General features: G+C 44.8%; 1 protein-coding gene across 8 annotated transcripts in view; it reads right to left on the reverse strand.

Moving 5' to 3' along the window:
• tenm2a (teneurin transmembrane protein 2a) overlaps positions 1–22,168 on the reverse strand; it is a 203,079-nt gene that overhangs the window by 26,223 nt on the left and 154,688 nt on the right. For 5 of the 8 annotated variants that reach the window (XM_069696825.1, XM_069696822.1, XM_069696826.1 and 2 more), the window contains 7 exons: positions 18,706–18,944; positions 8,112–8,234; positions 6,192–6,418; positions 5,385–5,580; positions 3,518–3,619; positions 2,853–3,047; positions 1,184–1,384 (listed from right to left, as the gene is read on the reverse strand). In XM_069696825.1, coding sequence (XP_069552926.1) covers positions 1,184–1,384; positions 2,853–3,047; positions 3,518–3,619; positions 5,385–5,580; positions 6,192–6,418; positions 8,112–8,234; positions 18,706–18,944 — 1,283 coding nt within the window. The remainder of the gene's footprint in view (positions 1–1,183; positions 1,385–2,852; positions 3,048–3,517; positions 3,620–5,384; positions 5,581–6,191; positions 6,419–8,111; positions 8,235–18,705; positions 18,945–22,168) is intronic. The other 3 variants (XM_069696820.1, XM_069696824.1, XM_069696823.1) reach the window with 1 other exon arrangement.

A 22,168-nucleotide genomic window follows, 5' to 3' on the forward strand; every position in this document is an offset into this window, starting at 1 on the left:
CCTTTAATTAAAATCAGTGTTTGTAGTTGTGTGACGACAGGGTTTATTTCCTGAGCCTGCATTACAGTCACTGTCTGGGAGGCTCAGATGTTGCAGGCGGCGGTGGTGCATGTGGTGAGATGTGACAATCTCACTCGTGTGCTCAGGACCCCCGGTGTGCAGGGAACATAGTATGTTCCTGCACAGACGTTTTGATACACACTCGCTGAGGGATCCTGCAGTGTGAAATAATGTTGTCTTTATTAAAGTTAAGCATTGCTTCTCTAATAACAAATGCTGGAGCTCTGTGTGTGTGCTGCCGAGATAGGAAGCGCTCTGAGGCTGGCAGGATGGAGGCTGCTGTCTCTCCTATAGAGGAAGCTTAACGCTTCTTTGTTGAAATGAAGAGCTGTGAAAGTCGAGTATTTAATTATAAAAGGTGTTTAAATGTGAACACTGCTATTTTTTTTACAAGAAATATCTTCAATCTTCTTTCTTATTCTAACCTGGGGTGCTGCCGGGAATCATGAGCCTCATGCTCCATGTATCCACAACGCAAACACAACTCCAACGTACATATACTCAATGAGTTTAAAAAACACTTGGATCTGGTATTTTATTACCTCTTTTATTTTGTTTCGTGACTGTGGGCTGGGTGCGGGGGTTTGCTACTTGTTTCTGTGCAGTTTTTTTTTTCCCCTTCCTTTTGTTCTTGCTGAATTTTCTTAAATGTTATTTCTTACATGTTGTCCATGTTATATAAAGCCCACTGTGATGACATTTCCTATACAACACGAGTGCTTTGCTGTGCCCGTTTTGGATTTGGAGCGCTACCCTGATAATCATAAAAAGCTATCATAATCATACAGTCTGACACACTGTCACAAGCTGACAGTCTGCAGAGAGGGATGATTTTATATATTCTACACAGTAAACACTTGCCATATTTTATCCCTGCATGTTCCAGTTTGGCTTAGCTAAAACAACAGTTGCTGTATACTGCTTCTCAGCATGTTGTCATTTTTGTGGTTTTGTATATTTTATCCAAATGCAGTTTGGAAACAAATTACAAACTAATTAGCCATGTACCCGGGGACCGTGTAATATTTTGGGCTGATGTGCAGTCAGGAGTCATTTTCCTCCAACTCTGACACCCCAAACCCAATCTTAATTCACAGCATTTGACTTTTGCAGCTGTACTTACCCATGGAGCAGTCAGGTCCCATCCAGTTAGGGTCACAGCTGCACAGCCCAGTGTCTGGTATGAAGGCACCGTGGCCATGGCACTGGTCTGGGCACTGGGCCCTGGGCAGCTCGCAGTGGAGCCCTCCCCAACCTGGTTTACAGTGGCACTCCCCATTCACACAGATGCCATTGTTGGAACACGTCGGATCCAGGCAATCCACTGCATTAAGCCACCAATGTTGAAAAGGAAATAAACAAGCGGAGAAAAACCAATGAGCAAAAACTTACAAAGGCAAGAAAATGCCACATCAAAGCTGATGACAGAAACCGTTTTTTGTTTTTTTTTAAATAAGAGATGTGACATATTTACATTCATATTGCGCACATAAAGATAATGAAATAAAAGAATATATTACCAGAAATATTTCTAAAGCAATTAAAGCACACGATAATGGATAGCTAAGTCAGTAATTGGGGCACAGCAGCAAATGTGCGCCGCTCTGAAAGAGCAGCGAGCTTCGCTGACACATCATTTGGTGTGAGCTTTTGCGTGCGTGCACAAGCAAGTGGATGCATTGTTGTGTATGTGCGCCTGTGACGATACAGGGGGGAGAATCTGACACTGTCAGTCTGCCAGGTTGACAGGCAGCTCTGAATCCAAGCCATGAGTGAAAACCAATTTGACAAATTACCTCCTCCCGGCAGAGCGCCCACCCACCCTCCTCAGGCCTCCTCTCATCGCTCTGCCCCGGTCACTCACACTTTCTCTCTCTCTCCTTGTCTTCTTGTATGTAACACCACTCTCTGCCCTCCTCCTCCCCCACCACCACCACCTCAGGCATGATTGACCCCACCGCACCCCTTTCGCACACACATATTAATAAAAGTGCACGTTCGCACGTAACCTCGGCCACTCCATTTCTGTTTGCCTGGCAGAAATGGCGGATCACAGCTATTGATTTTCATGTCACTGGCACTCCAGGTAAATTGTTTGAGGGACTCAGCTGTGATGAATATCAGATTTGAGACCAGAGGAGAGGAGAAAAAAAATTGGATGAGAGGGAGATGGAGAGAAAAACATAGGAGGTGCAGAAGAGAAAACGCTGACCTTGTTCTCAGGCTCTGTGTTTTGACTTCTTCTGTCACTCTGCTTCTTTCTTCCCTTTGTCTTTCTCTCCCTCTCTTCATCTTTAGCCTTGCAACGCTGCTTTCTCTTTCCTCCCTCCTTCTCCAATTCTCTCTTTCTTCATACATATTCACCTCCCACCTTCCTGACTCTCACTCCCTCCTCTTCATCTTTTATCCCCCTTTTTGTTTTTTCTCTCTTGCCTCCTGATGACTGAGAAGGTGGCATGCTGATCTTCCTTAACAAGAATCGATAGAAGCGATTTCAACCCTTAATATAACCTCTGATGTGTTTGGCTGCAGGATCATACTTCATTTGTATATATGGAGGGAGCGGACACTCAGTCAAGGAAAGATTATGCCATGATGAGCTGTCTGACTGCAGTTCGAGGGGAGGGTGTGTGTGTGTGAATGCATGAGATGTGTTTGTTGTGCTGAAAACACTCATGTTTCCTTCAAAATAATGACTCTGACATGCCGAAACCCACGCGCACAGGATGACAGAACCAGCACATTAAACCATCACACATCCTTGATGATTACCACACCATTCCTGCTCTCACCCTCTGCACAGCTCGGCCCTTTGTAGCCGATGGAGCACACGCAGTTTCCATCGGTGCAGGTGCCGTGGCCGCTGCAAAGAGGGTCAATGCACTGCGTGACGGGGACATCGCACTCAGGTCCTTTCCAGCCGCTATAACACACACAGGAGCCCTTGTCGTATTGGCCGTTGCCGCTGCACAGCACTGGGCATGCCGCTGGAGGAGCAGAGAAAAGAAGGAAAGATTAAACCTTGTCCACGAGAAGAAGGAAAAAAAACAAAAAAAAAACAATTAGCGAGCTTTTTAGAAATTCTGAAAGCAGTGAAAAGTCTCTGTGGCCACCCACACACATCCACACCCCACCGTGCAGGAGGGTGAATAGAGTGGTTAAGGGTCTGGAGAGTGCCAATGACATGAAGAGTAATTACAGGCAGAGGTAACTAAACTATTCATCAAAGCTGTCTATCCCAGGTGAGCACAGAGCCAGGGAGTCGTTAGCTGAGGGAGCTGCCATTCATCATCAGTCATCTTGTCTCGGCTCCACCTAAGGCCATGCGCCATCTTGCTGCTCTTAATCCTCTTTTCACTGTCTGTGCCGAGTTGAGACGTGTCTGCTCATCTAATTAGACGGCGGAATCGACATCATTTTTTCTGACGGCAGAGGCGCATTTGTAAACAGCTAATACCTTTGGAGCAGTCCATGCCATGGAATCCTGGGAAGCAGTGACACACACCAGAATTACACTCTCCGTTACCATGGCAATTGCGCGGGCACTCTTGCACTGAATCTGTGAAGAAGATAAAGTGAGACAGAGAAAGAGAGAGAGAGAAAGACGTAGAGTTTGATGGCAAGCATCAAAGCATTGCATTAAATCATTTTACCCATTCATTCTTTAAGATACTACAAATTGAGTCAAGTCGCTGTGAGTCTCACAGTCACACAGACATCAAAAGCGAACGCTCGCCTCCAAGATTCCATGAATTCCTTTTTCTGTGCATTTTTCATTGTGTTAGGAGAATACATTTTGAATCAGCCATTTCTCAAGGTGGTGTCCGTTACCCATCCACCCCTGCTCTGTGCTCTGTCTAGAAGAGTATTCAAAGAAAGACAGAAGAGTATTCCCTGCCAACATGCTCGAACCCCTCCGGTCCCCGTCTCTACATTCTGCCTTCTCTCTTTTTCCTTGTTTTGGTTGTTTACTCCTCGCTCATGTCTGGCCCCACAAGGGTCATAAATACTTCATCCAGGTGTGGTTGCTTGGGGCAGCTTGGCAGGTTTTAGCTGGACTCTACGTGTGTTGTTTCTGGCTGTGTGCATACATGACTTCAGCTGCTCCATCCAGCTTTTAGTGCCTCTTAACCCACTTACCGAGAGGAGAACAGTTTGGTGGGAACAAACCGGGTCGATGCAAATCATAAGGAGGAATTCCTCCTTTCCAAATGCTCTTTTTTTCCCTCCAATTTCCACTCTTTTTTTACACAAAGCTTTACTCAGCCTATCCACACCAGCTCTCCGTAGAACACTCTCTCTGTCCTCAGTCAAATTCCCCCCCCAAAAAACCTAAGCCCCTTGTCTCCCTCTTACCCTAATGTCACCCTCTCTTTCACTCCCCTCTTCAGCTCCTCCTCCTCCCGTCCTTCAGCTCCACTTCATTCCATTCCAGCTTTGCCCCCACCATTATGTCTTCCCTCCATCTCCCCCTCTCACTATTCACTCTAATTCTGCCCTCACCGCCTCTGCCTCTCCATCCCTGCGCTACTCCTGCCGCTGAAAGCACTACCCCCAGATCTTGACAGTGAAGGATTCTTTCACTCGGCTTGGCTCTTTCCATCCAATCCCCCCCACCCCACCCTCTTGTGCTCACACTCAACTGGCTCCAACACAACTGAAATTATTTGGGACACTGTACCGGGTCCAAAAATCATTCAGTTTACAGGGTTGTGGCGCTGTTTTATGTGGATATGTTCTGGTGCAGTAGCAGTTCAGTAGCTGATCCATCTTCTTCACACACACACACACACACACACACACACACACACACACACACACACACACACACACACACACACACACACACACACACACACACACACACACACACACACACACACACACACACACACAGGAAATGAGTGTAAACTCTTTGATATCTAAAGTACGTTTTTTTTTTTTTTTTTTTTTTTTAATGCATACGACACTGGTGGAGATACTAGAGAGTCCAACTATGTTTTGGCAAACACAAATCTTTGAACTCCCTCAGCGCTCCCTCCTACTTGACAATGTCAGATGGTTGTATTGTTATTGTCAACATTGTGCACACGCTGAGGGTGAGTGTTTTTGCACATAGTGAATGTGTTAAGTCACTGAGAAATAAAGGGGGGTTTGACTAAAATACTATCCATCTAGCATCAGTGTCACTGGTAGCAAAAGTTTAATTTCCTCTCCCTGTACCCACCATCTACATGCTGGTGTTTAATCTTATTTCAGCTCCCAACCGGCTCTTCCCTGCCCCGCTACACCACCACCACAACAAAACACTGGCTCCGTCTCACCCATGATATTTGTGCTGAAGGAAACCGTCTCCCTCTCCCGACCGTCGTTGTAGAAGGCCAAGTGCCAGGCGCCGGCGTCCAGGTACTGGACAAACACCGCCTCATTGAGGACCACGGTTTGGATGCTCCTCCTCTCGCGTGGAGACTCCACCACGCTCCACTTCTCCTTCCCGTCGAGGCGCTCCATATAGTCATACTGCGGAAGAGAGAGTGTGAGGGAAAGTTCAGGGGAAGCGACAATGTAGGAATTAAATGATTCAGTTCTGAAGTTAGGCCTGGGAGAAATACCCTTAGTTGTATATAGTGGAAGATTTAAGGCTGCGGGAAATAAGTGTAGCCAAGGAATCATGAAGAATGCAACACGGAGCTCCTTGTGGCCTGTAATTCTCTGGAAACACTGCAGGAACTGTTTTTAATGTCGCACAGCTGCATGAGCTCTACCAGCTTAAAACAGGTCAGGCAGTGAAACAGTTATCTTCATGCAATTATCCCTTCCTAATCAAATCCATTGTTAATTGAGTAGTTTCTAATTAATAAGAGGCAGTAAAAGTTACATTACTGTGAAATTTAATTAAGTGTAAATCTTAGTCGAAAGGATTTTTTTCAAATTATTATAATGAATCACAAATGAACTTTAAGTCGTCCCATGAAACAAGCAAGTTTTTCTTAATGTGTTCTCCATTGTAGCTGATGAATATGAAGATTATTCGTTCATTATGAAGCTTTCATAATGAATAAAATAATAATTCCGCGAGTAGCTCATTACCCTAAAGGTATTCAATCCAGACTTGCATGTAAAGATTTTACCTGTGCATGGGAGGGAGGCAGGCCCTTGCGAATGTACACTCCGAACAGGGCGTCCTTGCCGAGGGAGATGTTGAATTTGAGGAACTGGGGTTGGCTGAGGTGGAGCAGGGACCTCCAAAACACTCCCGGAGGGACTTCTTGGGTCACCCGCCGCCCGACCTCAATGTTGCCCGTGTCTATACTGCTGTTCCGGCCTGCCCAAGGACCTGGAGCGAGGGGAAAAGAAACTGCATAATCTGTGATTATAGGCATTGATTGGTAGAGTCAATAATTAATCATCACACTTTACTGGGAATAATATGCTATAAAAATTCACAGCCATTGAATTGTAGAGGACGTGCACCATTAACTCTGCAAACTGTGTGTTCAGAGTTTATGCTAAAATGAGAATTGGTGTTGGGATGCAAAATGATGGCATTGTATCAAAGCCTGTAAGACTGGTGACTTTGTTGTCTGGGCTGAACTGATAGAGGGCTGATAGAACTGCAGAGCAGAGATTTCCAAGCAAGCTCAGCAGACAGGCACACAGAAACACACAGCATCCTGCAATCAGGTCAGTCATCTAACAGCAGAGTGTCGGGGCCCAGACAGAAAAAGACTGAGTGTGAGAGTGGGTGCGTGTGCGTTTGTGCAGAATAGCAAAGAAATAAAAGTAACAATGATAAGAACAACAGCAACAGCATCTGGCCTCGACGGCTGGGGAACACAACACAACAGTCCTCTCATTAATACAGAATGCAGACACAGAGCAGCAGCCCACACGTACCTATGGTACATGCTGTGTGTGTTACAGAGCGAGATCGAGCTGGTGAAAGAAGAACAGATAGAAAACCGCATGGGGGCCTTAAAAGGCGGGGTGAGGGAGGGCAAGGAAGTGAATGAGGGGAGTTTTACCTCGCTGCTGACTGAAACGATAAACTCGGCTCGATACAACTCAGACGAGTGGTTAAACAGCAATGATAGCACAGCGAGCACTGTCACGATTTAGATCAATATTTTAGTTAGTCTGTTTTATACAGAAGATAGAGCGATTGAAAGCCATAAAGGACAAGGCTGCCTGCATGATTCTTGTCTCTAACATACCCAACAATGTCCTTCAAAACTTTCTGACTTTCCTGCCCGTCTGTTGCATTCAGCCTCAAATCTATTTGTTTCCACAGAAGACATTCATATTTTAAAATTAGTCCAAAATACTAAACATTATTGTAGGAGGAAGAAGTGACTTTGTCAGGGATTATTTACACCTGTGGATTGATACACATGTGGCATACAGCACCATAAATAAGGTGGAACTGATTCCAAAGAAACTACAGAGCTCCCGCTTGTCATAATGAAGGAACATGTCTCATAGCACACAGAGTGGCTCTTTAATATGTATAATGATAGTTTCTGGACAACAATGGAGCTCTATGGCACAGAGAATAAGATATATCAGGCTTTTTACACAAACAAACTTTACAGAAAAAAACACATGAATTTCCCATGTGCAAAACCTCATGTGACCACATACACATGTGTAACATGTATTTTGCCCATTGAAAACACGTGGTTTAGGAACATTTTCATTGAGTCATGTGTGAATCCCATGTAGTTTCCCATGTGAAAACATTTCCTCATATTTTGCCCATGTTATCATAAACATGGTAAACGTGTGTCATCACATATGATCAACTGTGTCCCATGAGAAAAACATGGAACCTGTGTTTTTTCTGTATAACACGTTATGATCTATTTATTGTTGATTTCTGTTTTTTCATGGGGTTTGCTGTTGGGAAGAAGAATACTGAATGTTACCAGCCTCATCGTTTAAATTCAATTTTGTGGTATTTTTTTTTTACAGTCTACATTATTTTGTACAAAAGTGTTTGCGGGTCCAGGCATTACGGAGATCTGAATGTGTGCGTGTACTGTAGTTCATACCTCTGCCGCCAGAGGGCAGTGTGGCCACATCGCTGTTGACAGGCAGACCGGCTCCGAGTCCGTTGTTTAACACTGGGCCGTCGGATGGCTTCAGCTGCCAAGTCAAACCCAGCAAGTTGATCGCTGCACCCAAACAGAGGGAGAGAGGATATGAGGAGTGGTGACGGTGGTTCGTTGGTGAGGTGGGAACTGTGGAAAACTCGGAAGAAATACGAGAGACCGACCCTCTTAAGTCTGAACTGTCATTTATACGGTAAATCTGGCAGCTTTTGGCTTTAAACTTGCGTAAGTGCGCATCAATCAAACGCACTGCAACGCAACGTGGCAGCTAACCTCAAGTCTTACAAAACATACAATTAAAAATCATTACAAAAAAAGAAAAAAGAAATCCTTTTTTTCTTTCCCTTTCTTTACCTTCACCTCTCACCAGTATCTCCTGCCTTTTATTTGGGAGCCTTTACACCGTCTCACGGAGAGCAAAGTGACAGATTGCTCTCTGAAGGGAACGCTGTATGACTCTCCCTTCCCTTCTCTGCTTTTGTCCTCTGTTGTGTTATTGTGTGCTGGTGGTGGAAGGATGCTCGAGTGTGTTCACTCTTCACTTTGTCAGCTCTTTACTCTTCCCCACGTCTCTTCCTCCTTAGCCTGCTGCCAACCGTCTCCTCCCTCCCCCCCCTCTCCCTCCCCCCACACACACACACACACACACACACACACACACACACACACACACACACACACACACACACACACACACACACACACACACACACACACACACACACACACACACACACACAAAGAGAGAAAAAAAAACTGAACAGAAAGAAAACAGTCTATTCCCTTACTGTACAAAAAAAAAAGTACAAGTTCAGTGATTCTTCGGTGACAGGTAGGTTTCTGTTTTTTGTAAATGGCTGTTTTGATCTCTCTAATTCTTTTGAACAATCTCCGAAGGGGAGAAAAAAATGGAAATGCATTGTTTGCTCATGTTTGAATATTTAAGATAAAGTCATAGCAAAGGCGCAACACACCTGCAGTGCCGTGCGCATGCATGGATGCTGTGATGTGGGCTTTGATGATAACATGGACGTGTGATTGTGTACAATGCGTTATGTAGGTGTTGTTGCGCGCTTATCCACACCACAGCCTCACGTCACCTGTATCAGAAAGCTTCGGGAATCCATTTCCCCTCTTGTCAAAGTCTATCTCCACTTGCCCAGGGTTTGCACACACACCGGGATGGATGGGTGTAAAAGCTGGAGGAGAAGAAGATGCGGCGGCTTCAGGATTTGTTGCCGGCGCAGACTCATTCTCACCCCTGATGTACCATCTCTTTCTCTCCTCTCGCTCGGTGTCTTTGTTTCTCCCTTTTTATATTTTATCTCTCTCCCTCTTTCTCCCCTCCCTCGCTCCTGGTCAAAGGAAAGCGCTGACACCTTGGCTGTTGCCCGGCCTCCACTGTCAGCTCTTTTCTTTTCTTTTTTTTTTTAATGTGGGTAGGAGGAAGAGGGCGAGAGGGGGAGGGGGTATAGAAAACAAGGGCAAGAATGAGAGGGAGAAAGGCAGCGAGACTGGAGTTCTTCCCCATGTCTCTTTTCTCTTCCATCCACCTCTTGCCCTCTCCTCTTTTATCGCGCTGACCTTCACTCCTCCCCTTCTTTTTCCTTTTAATTCCCACTTTTTTTTCCTTCTTCCTTTTCTCCTTATCTTCGCCTGTCCTTCTTTAAGGATAACGCAGACGTGCATCCACGCACACATGCGGGCGCAGGCACGCACGCACGCGCACGCAAAGATGGTATCACAGGGCGTCGATAGAAAGATTGCCTATTGAATCAGCTGGAGACAGTAAGCAATTGTGAGTCTATTGTGACGGCGCTCTCAATCTAGGTCACCCCCAAGAACACATCAGACAGCCCTATGGTTGGCTCATTGTGTGTGTCTGCTTCATTGTGTTTATGTCTCGGTGAGGCTTGGTGCACATGTGTGCTGTTCCCAAATTACCCCCGCACCCTCCCCCCCCCGTGTGGGTGGCTGCGGGGAGCGGACCGATAGGTGGCACACTGACTCCTCGGTGACAAGAGCACAAAAGCCAACGCTTTGTCAACAGGTTTCTTTGCTGCAAGACGCAGAGAGAAAGAAAGACAAAGAGAGACACTTGTTATCATTCTCTTTGCAAGGACAATCTCTCATTTTAACAGCACTTCGAACTTTGTTAGGGTGTAATTTCAGCTAAAATGAAACTGCTGAAATTGGTGTATTTAGCTTTGTGCTGCTATAATTTTAAGCATTTTCTTTTCTGATCATAATTGCCATAATTACTGTTTTCAAGCAGAATTGGAAGGCTTTATTAAATGCCATGCCAATGAAGCCTATCTGAATTGATTTCAACTGACAGTCATGGGCGACAACAACAGAGATAGTCTGACTTGGGCTGTGTTTCTGTTCAATCTCTGTCTTCTCACTAGTGTTCACTTTGACAGACACACACACACACACACACACACACACACACACACACACACACACACACACACACACACACACACACACACACACACACACACACACACACACACACACACACACACACACACACACAGAAAGATCACAGAGAAACAGGTTTAACAAGCAAACGAGTTGGATTAAAAATAGATCAGCTGCTTCATGAGGTTTTTATGTAATGTCAATGCATAATTCAGAGAGGCAAAGTGCTTGCCAGTATCATCTGCAAAAGACAGCATCTGAAAAAAACTAGCACACGTGAGCCTGTGACAGAAAAGAAAAAAAAAACAAAGAGAGAGAGAGAGAGAGAGAGAGAGAGAGAGAGAGAGAGAGAGAGAGAGAGAGAGAGAGAAAGAGGAGGGATGATGGACAGAGGTGAGATGAGAAGGAGGAGGTGGTGGCCAGGCTCGGAGAGGGGGCAACGGTCAGGAGCTCTTGGAGAAATTGTGCCAAACCTCTGCGCAGAAGAGGAGAGCAGCGAGGAACAGAGAGAATACTGGAGGACAGTGAGAACTGAGAGAATATTAAAGAATGTATAAAATCCCCCGAGGATGAAAATGAAAGAGGAGAAAAAATGACTACAGATGATGCTGCAGAGAAGGGAGGAAGAGATAAATAAAGGCCCCCACGGATGAAATGAGGAAGGGAGAAGAAGATGGCAAGTGGGGAAGGAAGATTTAAGGGATGAGTGGCCCTGTATTCATTGACTGGTTGGGTGAGAAAAAGATGGTTGTGATTCATCCGCTGACAGTAAGTGGTTCACAACGCAGGCAATCAGACAGAAATACAATGCACATATGAATGTTTTGAGGAAATATTTATATGTCTCTGAGTTAAAGGGTGTGTGTAAATGGATTTGTGCATGAGGGAAATAAAAAGAGGGAGGCAGAGATGGAGGAAGGTGACTTTGTGGCAGAGTGTACACTGAGTGTCCCCTGACTGGAAAATATTGTACCATCATCATTCTGTTCTCTGGAACATGCTCCAACTGTTCAAACTCGCTCTCTTCTTATGTCTCTCGCCCTTTTCTGTCTCAACTCAAGCTTATCATTGCCCATTTAAATGGTAGTGTTTCCTGCTGAACCAGTCCTGACGCTCCTAATTGCACCAAAGGCAGCGGATGGCCTCTTGCGTGGTTTTTGCATGTAATCTCTTGCAATGCAACTAAAACTACACAAAGAGCACGAGCGTATACACACACACACACACACACACACACACACACACACACACACACACACACACACACACACACACACACACACACACACACACACACACACACACACGCACACACGCACACGCAAACAGGCAGCACACTTTCATTTGCCTTCTCCCATGGCCATCCTGATAAATGCATATTAACTGTTCTAATTCACCACTAAATTAACAACTCTGACCTCAATTAGGGCAGTAATTGTAGCTGAGACCCCCCCCTGCCGCTCTCCTCACTTCCTCGGCCTGGCTTCTAATTGGATTAGGAAGCCTTTTCCCTGCCTTTCTACCTTTCCCCCCGCCCTCCCCTCATTTCCAAGACCCAAAACAAACACATGCACAAAAAGCAACCACCTGAGAGAAAGCACCCTCACTCCTTCTGTATCACTTGCACCTCTTTCGGTATCTCTGTTGCACAGGGGAGCCGTGCTCATAATGGAGAGAGTGAGGAAAGAGCAGTGTGCTGCCTCAGGTTCTCAATATTCAGGCCGTTTGGGATATTTCTTAGCGTTTACCACACAATATCCACTCATATAATCTATAAATAAAGCAGCCCTCTCTCTCGGCTAAGTTTTGAAGGCGCTGCTCGCTGAGATCATTTAGAGTCTCAGACAGAGGGATGGGGGCGGCGGTTGGCTGCTGCCCTCAGGGGTCATATACACTGAAAGAGACAATTTGTCTGCTCCGGAGTGTGTGTGCGCCGATCTGTGTATGCATGCTGAAAATGGCATGGTATTAAAAACAAGTGCACACACTCTGCAACCCCCAACGGGACCTCCTCACCCAGCTGATGCAACTGAACTGTAATTGACTGCAACACAAAAGGTTATATGAGTTGCTCACAGCTCCTACCTGCCAAACTGCGGCTGGTGGAGAGAAACAGGCAACTCACTCAATCACACAGCCAAAATGGCTTCCTTATTGGCAGTGAAATATTGAGACGGCCCGACGCAGATGTAGCCATGTGCTTGTGTGTGTGCGTGCATGCGTACTCCGCGCGCGTGCGTGTGTGATTGGGTAAATGAAAAGAGATGTGAATCTGAGTGATGTCCTCCGTTCTGAATCCTCATTTCCTCTTCAGATATCTCTACCCTGACCCTCCCTTCCCCACATCAACCCACTCTGCCGTCGTCTCATCCCTCCCTACCTCGGTCCTTTCCCTCTCATCGATCTGTATTAGAAACAGGATATGAGGAACTATGCTATCTTATCACAGATCAGGGAGGGGGAGAGAATGAGTGAGAACGAAAGGCGGAGGAAGAGTACATTCTGGAGGCCAAGAGACGGAGAAACTGAAATAAAAGAGAGAAAAAGAGGAGAGGATGGCAGTTTCTTTCACTTTGCCTTCATCCATCTCCTGGTTTCGAAAAGGAATAGTGAAGCACCATGTGTCTAATTGGACTAACGATTGAGACCAGATAAGACCTGCACTAATAAATAAATGAACAGGGAAATACATGAATAAAATGAGCCCATGTACACTAATACACTCAGCAGTGACATCAATGTGGCTGCAATCCTGGAGTCAAAGCATGGAATATCTCCTTCAAAGCACGTACAGAAACTCCAGGTATACTAATAGAAAGTCACAGGATGAACATTGATGTTACCACTTAAACAACTGTGCACCCTGCTTTGTATTACCTGACCAGTGCAGACGACCCACTTATCCCTCTGGTGCAGATGGTATAGCACCTTGTGCCTGCTCCTGGCCATGCCCTGCCCTTTTTCTTGGACTGCCAGCGTGTGGTAAGATCCTAACCTTTATCAGTGCGACAGGCCCTGCTGCTGCGGACACACGCTCTACGTCTGATCCCCATGCCCAGGTCCCTGCATTCACCATATGCCCAACTGTGCTTTCACCTCCGCTCACATAGCACGCACGCACACACACACACACACACATACCAAATGTATATGTACCCAGACACCTACGCTGGCAAGAGTGACACATCCTGACCTCTGGCTGTTCCATCTTGAATCAGCAGAAGGGAAGCCACATGCAATGTGAGAAGGGACTTTGGGGTCAAGGAGCTGGGTTTGGAAAGCAGCCACATTGTGAGACCTGCAGGTCCAACACAGCTCACCAGCGTCGTACTCAAAACCTCTATTTTTTTGTTTTGCTTTTAGAATAATAAGATTGGAAAGAAAAAAATATTTTATGACTTTGTGATGATAATGTGTAAGAAAACTACTGATTTTACTTCCTCGAGTATCCAAAAATATTGAGATCAAACAATTCAATAGGTAAACATCGCTCATATATTCTGTTAACTGGTACTTTTTATATGGGAAAAAAAACATTTCCAAAACTGACATCTAATTACCAACTTATTTGCATTTCCTCTCTAATTTACTTCTATTTCCAGAAGTGTGCTCTACAGAAGTGTGTCCCACGCACTGTGCTGTGTTGCAAGATAAATCTGAAGGGTTCAGAGATGATTCTTGAGAAAAGGAATGAAGAACTTATGTTGTTTTTGCCTGTTTACCAGGTGTAACTTAGAGAACACTTTGAGTAAAATGTCTGATTACAAAAATGAACCAGTTTGCGTTTGAATATTATTGCTATATCTGAGCATATTTTAGCAAAACTATGTACCTTTTAGGAGAAAAATCATTAGCATGTTATAATATAAGGGAACAGTGATATGAATGCACTCAAGTGAGACACTTAGCCGGGAAGAATGGGCAGTAAGCGATTGTGATCAGTCTGGAACAGCAAGACAGCAGTGATGGATGGAAAGTGGTCGGGTTAGAGGCATGAAGGTCATACTCGATGACAGTGTATGTCTGTGTGAGTGTGTGTGTGGGGTGTGGGTCTGTTTAATCAACAGACAGGGGAGCTGAGAGTATAAGACTAAAAATACATTGTGTCTGTGTCTGTGTGTGTGTGTGTGTGTGTGTGTGTGTGTGTGTGTGTGTGCGTGTGTGTGCGTGCGTGTGTGTGTGAATATGTGTGTGCTCCCATTCATCAGTGGTGACAATACCATGTGGAGTGTGCCACTGTGCCCGACAAATTCAGCAGTCACACACACACACACACACACACACACGTACACATTCACGCGACACACTCCTGCAAAGGTGACACGAGCGCCCGCTAGCAAGTTTACTCATTGCAGTCAAGGGCACACCTGTGTGTGTGCGTGTGTGTGTGCGCGTGTGCCTGTGTGTCTATGTACAGGTATGTGAAACCAGTCCACCTGGACACAACTAGTTTGACATGTCCTCGATCTTTCATCTATCAAACCAGCCTCTCCTCTCATTTCCATCCACAATGCATCTCTCTCTCTTTCAGTTTTTTTTCCTACTGTCCATTTTCTGTCCTCCGAGGCTCACATCCTCTTTTTCTTTTTATCCTTTCTCTTTCCTTTTTGTCATCACCCTCCTGTTCTTGTCCTCCACAGTCACTCTCAGTCCTCTCGTCTGTCTGTCACACACTCTCTGTTCTCTGCTCGCTGTGATCAATTAGGAAACATTAGTCCCACAGATATTCCAGGTGACAGAAGCCTCAGGAGGCAACCCTCTCCTTCATCTCTCCTCCTTCTGCCTCCTCCCCTCCACACCTGGCTGTCTTGTCACTCCTGCTCCTCCTAACCGTCATCCCTCCTCTTTTTTTCCTGGCAGTGCAAACAACAGAGCCCACTCCCCCTTCTCCACCAGTCTCGCTCTCTCGTGCCTTTACAGTGCTGACAGTGACATATCGGCCTCAGCCCTCCTCTCCTTCATCTCTCCAGTGATCTATCCTCCTCTTCCTCTCCCATTTATGTCCCCCTCTGCCCTCTATGCACTAACTTTATTCCATCCATTGCCTTTTTTTTTTTTTTTTTTTACCTCTATCTCGCTCTCTCCAGGTTGCCATTCACAATGATGGACCTGTCTTCCCTCCTGTATACGAACCGTTCACCTGTATCCTAGCAACCACCTCTCCTTTGGCTCTGGTGCTCCATGCGGAGCAAGCAAACAAGACGCTGGGGGAATGAAGAACAAGAATTCTCGTTTATCCTCCTCCCTCCATCCGTTCAGTCATTCCTTCACACGTAAAGAGGAGGCCATACTCCGCTGGAGTTTGGAGCAAAACACTTAAACTGAATATGCACCCGTCTGTCTTCACTGACAAATAAACTCTCTCGAACTTATACAAACATAAATATAGAATACAGACTTTGTGTACGTGTGTATGTTTATCTCATCCCCATGGTTCCAGCCTAACAGTAGGACATAGAGACTGAGCTTCAGAGAGATCTTGTCAGCCGTGCTCCTAAAGCACGCTAAGTCCTGCCTTTCTAAAAGGTTCTCAGCATGTACTCTTACGTGTGTGTGTGTGTGTGTGTGTGCTCCTGGAAGATTGTTGAGCAATTTTTAAAGCTTTAGGTATGGTCTTGAAAAATAAGAAAGAAAAAAAAAAATTACGTTTGAAGGCCGGTACGCCCTCACGGGCACACAATCAAACACTTTGTGCACACACATCCTATTGGCCGGGTGGGATTGCTCACACACATGCACACAAAAACAGAAAAGTGCTGTTCAGGCACATGTGTCCTGTTGTAATTTATGAGTGGGCTCCTGGGCGGACGCCTCAGAGGGGTCCTCTTCACGCTGCATGGCTCTGGGTGCGCTGCACAATCCCCCCAGTGAGTGGTGGGCCCACACACACATGGAAACACATGCACACACAACACACAAACAAGGTACCGCAAAATCCCCCTTATGGGTAGTGAACTCGCGGCACGATTAACGCTACAAAAAGCAAGGTAAACACAAGGGTTTCAGGCTTGGCAGCACTGCTACAGCTTTGTTCAGCATAGACAAAACACCAGAGCAAAACATTTCCTTACAACAGCTGAAAAGGGGCCCTATAGTTAGCAAAAGTAATAATAACAAAAAAGTATAATTTCAGCCTTGTTCAGCTCACTGAATATTAGCCAGTTGTTTGGTGGTAAAGCTAAAACATTCTTGCAATTTAATTTTTTTTTTTTTTTAAATACACAGATAGTGGAGCTTAAAGGAAAACTTATATTGCATCTTATTCACTGAATCCCATTAAAAATGCAACCGGATACACATTATAGTCACACAGTATTTGGATAGTGTGCTTATCAGTCTCTTTTGTCTTATAAATACACCTATAAATAACGTAATCTCTCATTATGGCTAACAAGCTAATACTACCAATTATCAAGACAGACAGGCACTGTTGTTAACAAGTTGTATGTATCTGGCAAGTACCCAAGTGGTGCACCAACACTGATGTAGCAGGAAAAGTAGGCAGTAATTAGTGTTTGAAACGGACAAGTCTTGCCTTATTTTCCTAATTAGATCTTTATTTAACAATTATATGTTCTGATTAAAACTAATTTTCGTGTCATTATTAAAGCCCCGATTGGGCTTTATGCTGCTAATAGAAAGAGCTCAAAAAAATCAAATGTTTTGGTTGTTTACGCTGCTGTACATCCCTGCCTTCAATTATCTACACGGATGTGTTTAGCACCCTGTGGTAGTTGTGACCTTCCCCTCCCGCCTCTCCCCACTCCTGTTTTGTGGCTCCATATGTGGCTGTCCAGTCCAGTGTGACCGTGCAAAGCTCAGGAGAGGATGGATCTGTCTGTGTGCCCCAGGCAAAAGTGCCTTGATCTGCTCATGGGGGACACACACCATTCTCAAGGGCACTCCGTGGGGGTGCACAAAGCACACAAACACACAAATACGGACACACGCACACTGGCACAGATTTGAGATCGCATACACAACTTTGATACATCCATGTGAGCAGGCAGGAGTGCGTATACAAACTCGGATAGGACGGATAGGTGGATGTTGACATATAAAGGAATATATATAATATATATAAATAATGTAAAATGATATTAATAATGTATGTAGAGGCAATGAGGGGGTTGTTCTTTCTGCTGAAGCCACTGTTTCCTGAGATTCCCCCATCTGTTGACTCTGGTCTCTGGGGTAAGAGGCCAATCAGGGGCTCAGTAGCACATCTGCCTCCTTTCACACACATCTCCATACACATTCAGAAGTGCTTACATTTTCTAATTTTTTCTGTTTCTCTCTCTCTCTCTCTCTCTCTCTCTCTCTCTCTCTCTCTCTCTCTCTCTCTCTCACACACACACACACACACACACACACACACACAAATTTACAGATACACAGGTCTGAACTTCTTGACCAGTGAATGAGGTCAAGAAGGAATAAAAACATCGCCCACACACACTCCTACACATTCTCAGCAACTCTATCTCTCTCTTTCCACAGATCGAGCAGTAGACAGCCATCAGAATCTCTTCCTTATGTGCTCGGTAAGTGCTCTCCTCTGAGTGTCTGCCGTTCCTTTAAGTATGACTATTGCACGTTGGCTTCATATCGGTGAAAAACATACACTTGGTTCTTGTTCGTACTCCTACCTCAGCTGATACCCGCTCATGGAAACAGCCCCAGTATGCAGCGGTTTATGTATCTTCCTGCCTGTCTGACTGGCTGTTTACTGATTCTGAGTGAGGGCCAGGGCTCCTGCTGGGGCTGATTTTTGACAGTGCAGCACAGGGCTAAAGTGACAAAGCTCCCGCCTTCTGAATCTGCTTTGTGTTTGTACCGGGCCATTAACTTGGCACTTTTTTGTCGCAGTGTTGTATGAAAAAAAAGAGCAAAGTTCATGTATTACAGGTTGGAGCAAAACAAGCAGGATTAACCAAACTAAAATAAAAGAGTTGTTTTTGTGGGACTGAACTTTTAATCATTCAGATGTATTTTACTTTTCCATCATTTTATTGGCTCTATATGTGTCTCCTTATCCAAGAATCCTAATTAAAACATTTAAAATGTAATTAAACCTCTTCATAAATATTGTTGTGTATTCACTTACCAATGAAGTAGGAGAGTAGGATGGCCAGCAGGGCAGCGGCCGCAATGGCCGTCACCGCGGCGCATTTCCAGCTGCAGTATTTGGACGGTTTCTTTAACTTGAAGGCTGAGCGGGAGAAGGTGTTTCTGGGTAGCAGGCGAGGGGGCGGAGAATACACTGTTCCCGAGGTCAGAGGGTAACCGGGGGAGGAGCTACTGAAGAGAGGGGTGGTCCCTGATGACGTCTTGAACAAGAAGTGCCTGAGGATGAGAAAAATGGGGAAAAAAAGGGTCATTCCACAAGTAGAGAGAGATGTTATGATATCAGCTGACACTCATTCTGTTCAAAATAAGTGGTAAAAAAAAAAAGATCTGCGGAAAGCTAAACACCAATCTATGACCCAATCCTACTGAAGATGACAGGGTCACATATGTGCAAGCTTCTGTCCAATTTTTCTTTCCGATGAACCCTTCCTGCCATCTGAGTTTGAACATCCTTGAACTGATTGTGTCTCCAATTCAGTTCTGTTCCAGTTTAAGGTCTCTTTTTAACGTCCACCTGCTTCAACCCCCTTTTTTTTTTTTTTTTCCTGTTCACCCATGAGGATCCATACCGTCCCCCTTTCCTGTCCTCATTGTCTAGGTGAGGTCAGAGCTCAGCGAGAGGATAAAAGAGAGGATTTGAACCATCATCTGTTGCTCATATTACCCATTATCCTCTGCTATCACTGCACCTGCTCACCCAACTCTTCCATCACTCTCCCTCCCCTTCCTATTCCCATGTTATCTTTTTTCACTGTCATTTCCCTCCATCTCCCGTTTTTCAGCATCTTCTTTCTCTAATCACGTCTTCCTTCATCCATTCTTAAAAGACGTCCCTCACTCCTTTCAGATTTTCTTCTCTCATCTCACCTTGAAGGAACTCTGTTGCCACAGTAAGAAAAAGAAACGCTACACTTGAAGAATCTTTTAAAGGACATAGTAAAAACTTTTGTGAAACCTTTGTGACATCTTTTGCTGCACACACACTCACAGCACACAGGAGGACTGAGGAGCTGACCCTACAGAGACCTCAGGTGATATGACAGAACAAAGCCCTCAGGTGAGTGTGACATATCAGAGGAGGCAAGGTCACTGCGCTACGTCAGAGATGACCGAGGAAAAAGAGTCTTTGTTTGCTGGTTTGTGTGAAGCTTGCTTGTTTTATGTGTTTTGTTAGTGTGTGTGAGGTACGGATGCTCTCTTTCTGTCCTTATGAATTTCTGACCTTGGAAGTGAGGACATCTCTGCACAGAGAGATTTTGTCTGGTCTTCCTCAATAGGCAGTCTAAATCCAAGAGCCTTTTTGATAGGAACTTTGTCATGGCTAACGGATAGTTCATTTTATTACAAATAAACTACAAATGCCGTTGCTACTATATTTTCCATAACTTCTCTCATAAAATAACACAACACTCACCGGTAATAGCAATTGGCTTACTGTGATGTCTGCCAGTCAGGGTCTCTCAATCACAACAATAACAAAAAAACTAAGTTTGATGAGGTCATGTAGCAGCATCTACCATTGTCGATGAAAATCAAACTTTAGCTTAGCAGTTAGCGATGGCTTGTCTCTCTCTTGCTCGGTGTGTTGTTTAGATCTTTGTCTGCCTCCTATTGTGATAATAAGATAGATGTAGTCTGTTTGCTGTGCTGGCGGCGAGGCTCGGTGAATTAGAGACGCTGCTCCACACAATTATTTTGAGAGGAACCACCAAAACATGTATCGGGTGAATTTACAAAAGGACAATAGAATTTTGTGGAAAGATTTCTTGACTTTGTACATTACAGTAAGTTGATGCTTTTTGAATGGGAGTCTATTGAATCTACAGGCTATTTGGTACCAGCCGCTAGTGGCCCTCTGTGGTATTGCACATTAAGGCACTTCCACATCGGCTTCACTTTTCAAACTTGGACATTATGTTCAATGTTGATAGTTAATTAACTAACTTAATAGTTTAAGGTCAAATCCAAGAAAAGTTCTAAGTCATTGGTGTTAAAGACAAAGTAGAGTCACAAGGTTTTTCTGAGTCAAGTGGAGTCGAAGTCACCAGATTTATGACTCCTCTCTGCCTCCAGACCAAGATACATGACTCATGTCTGCACGGATGTCTGTCAGTGTTGTCTCCTTTCTTCTGTAGCCCACTGTATGCTGTATTCAGACTAAGCTAGTAGAACCGGTAATAACCCATCACTGTTACAGGATTGGATGAGCTCTATTCAAAATGATGCTAAACTGCACTCGATGGTTTCCTATCCTTTTGATGTCTTTAATCACCACTGTTTCATAACAGTGTGTCTGTACATGTGTATGCTCGCCTACAAACAGTTGGTGAAAACAGGTGATGTGCTCGGAGCATGAAGATTTGGTTTGGGAGCACCGTTCCACCCTTGATCAATTATTCAGCCAGGCTGTGCTCTGTCTCTCTCTTTCTCTCTCATCATTTCATGCTACTGATTGTTGGATTGGTATCCTGCTGGAATCTTCTCTTCTTTACCCTTTCCACCTCTTTTCTCCTCCTTCCTCTCTCTTTACTTGTCAGTTATGCTGCATGATACCACGGAAAATAGGCGAAAGAGAAGGGAGGGAAAAATACTCCACACAAATAGAGGCTGAAAGTGAGAAAGCAGCTGGCACGCAAAGAAATATGAGGTTATAGCCTAAAACTATCATACTGTCAATGTCATAAATTTCATTATGCATGCATAAACCTATATGCTACCGAATGCAAGAATGCACATGGCTTATACATGCGTATGTACAATACACACACAGTCCAAGGTCAAGCAGCATGTGTTTTTGCTTCAACTCATTTTCACAGCTGTTGACGCACTCTGTGATGGCAAGGCCAGCGGTAATTAATTTTGATACTCCGAATGTGTGTGTGGATGCAACGAGAGGGTGAGCTGGTGAATTGCTTGCATTCCACACAACACAATGAACATAGTTTAATGTGCTGGTATGTATTTGAACTTGTGCATCGAATTCGTTTCATTCCCTGCCTTTGTTGTTTGTGTGCAGAAGCTCCACTGTGAGCTTAGCGTGGGATGGGAATATGTCTATGGGCCATACTAATTACAAGTAGGAATGGAAAGTGTCTAATGTGCTCTGGGGAGGTAATTGACATTGATTTATGTTGCGGAGGACTATGGAGGGGTTCTATCATAGCAGGCAGCCGGCAATCACAACTCTGTATCATTAGGCTGGGGATGTGTGTGTGCTTGTACGTGTGTTTGTGCATTTGTGTGAGTATTGTAGAATTTTTGTCAGTGGTCCAGCATGGAAACGTCACACATAATTAGAGAGAGCTGACAGAGATCCTCCTAACCAGCGCTACCTCGCTGTCATGCATCCTGTCTTACACATGCACCGCACACACACACATAGAGAACAGGCAAAAAAAACAACTCACACACTGACACACATTTAAACTGATTCAGACATA

The sequence above is a fragment of the Brachyistius frenatus genome, unplaced genomic scaffold, assembly GCF_029030835.1.
Source record: "Brachyistius frenatus isolate BFR_SWC_R1_liver_20210118 unplaced genomic scaffold, ASM2903083v1 Contig_22, whole genome shotgun sequence".
NCBI classification, from domain to species: domain Eukaryota; kingdom Metazoa; phylum Chordata; class Actinopteri; family Embiotocidae; genus Brachyistius; species Brachyistius frenatus.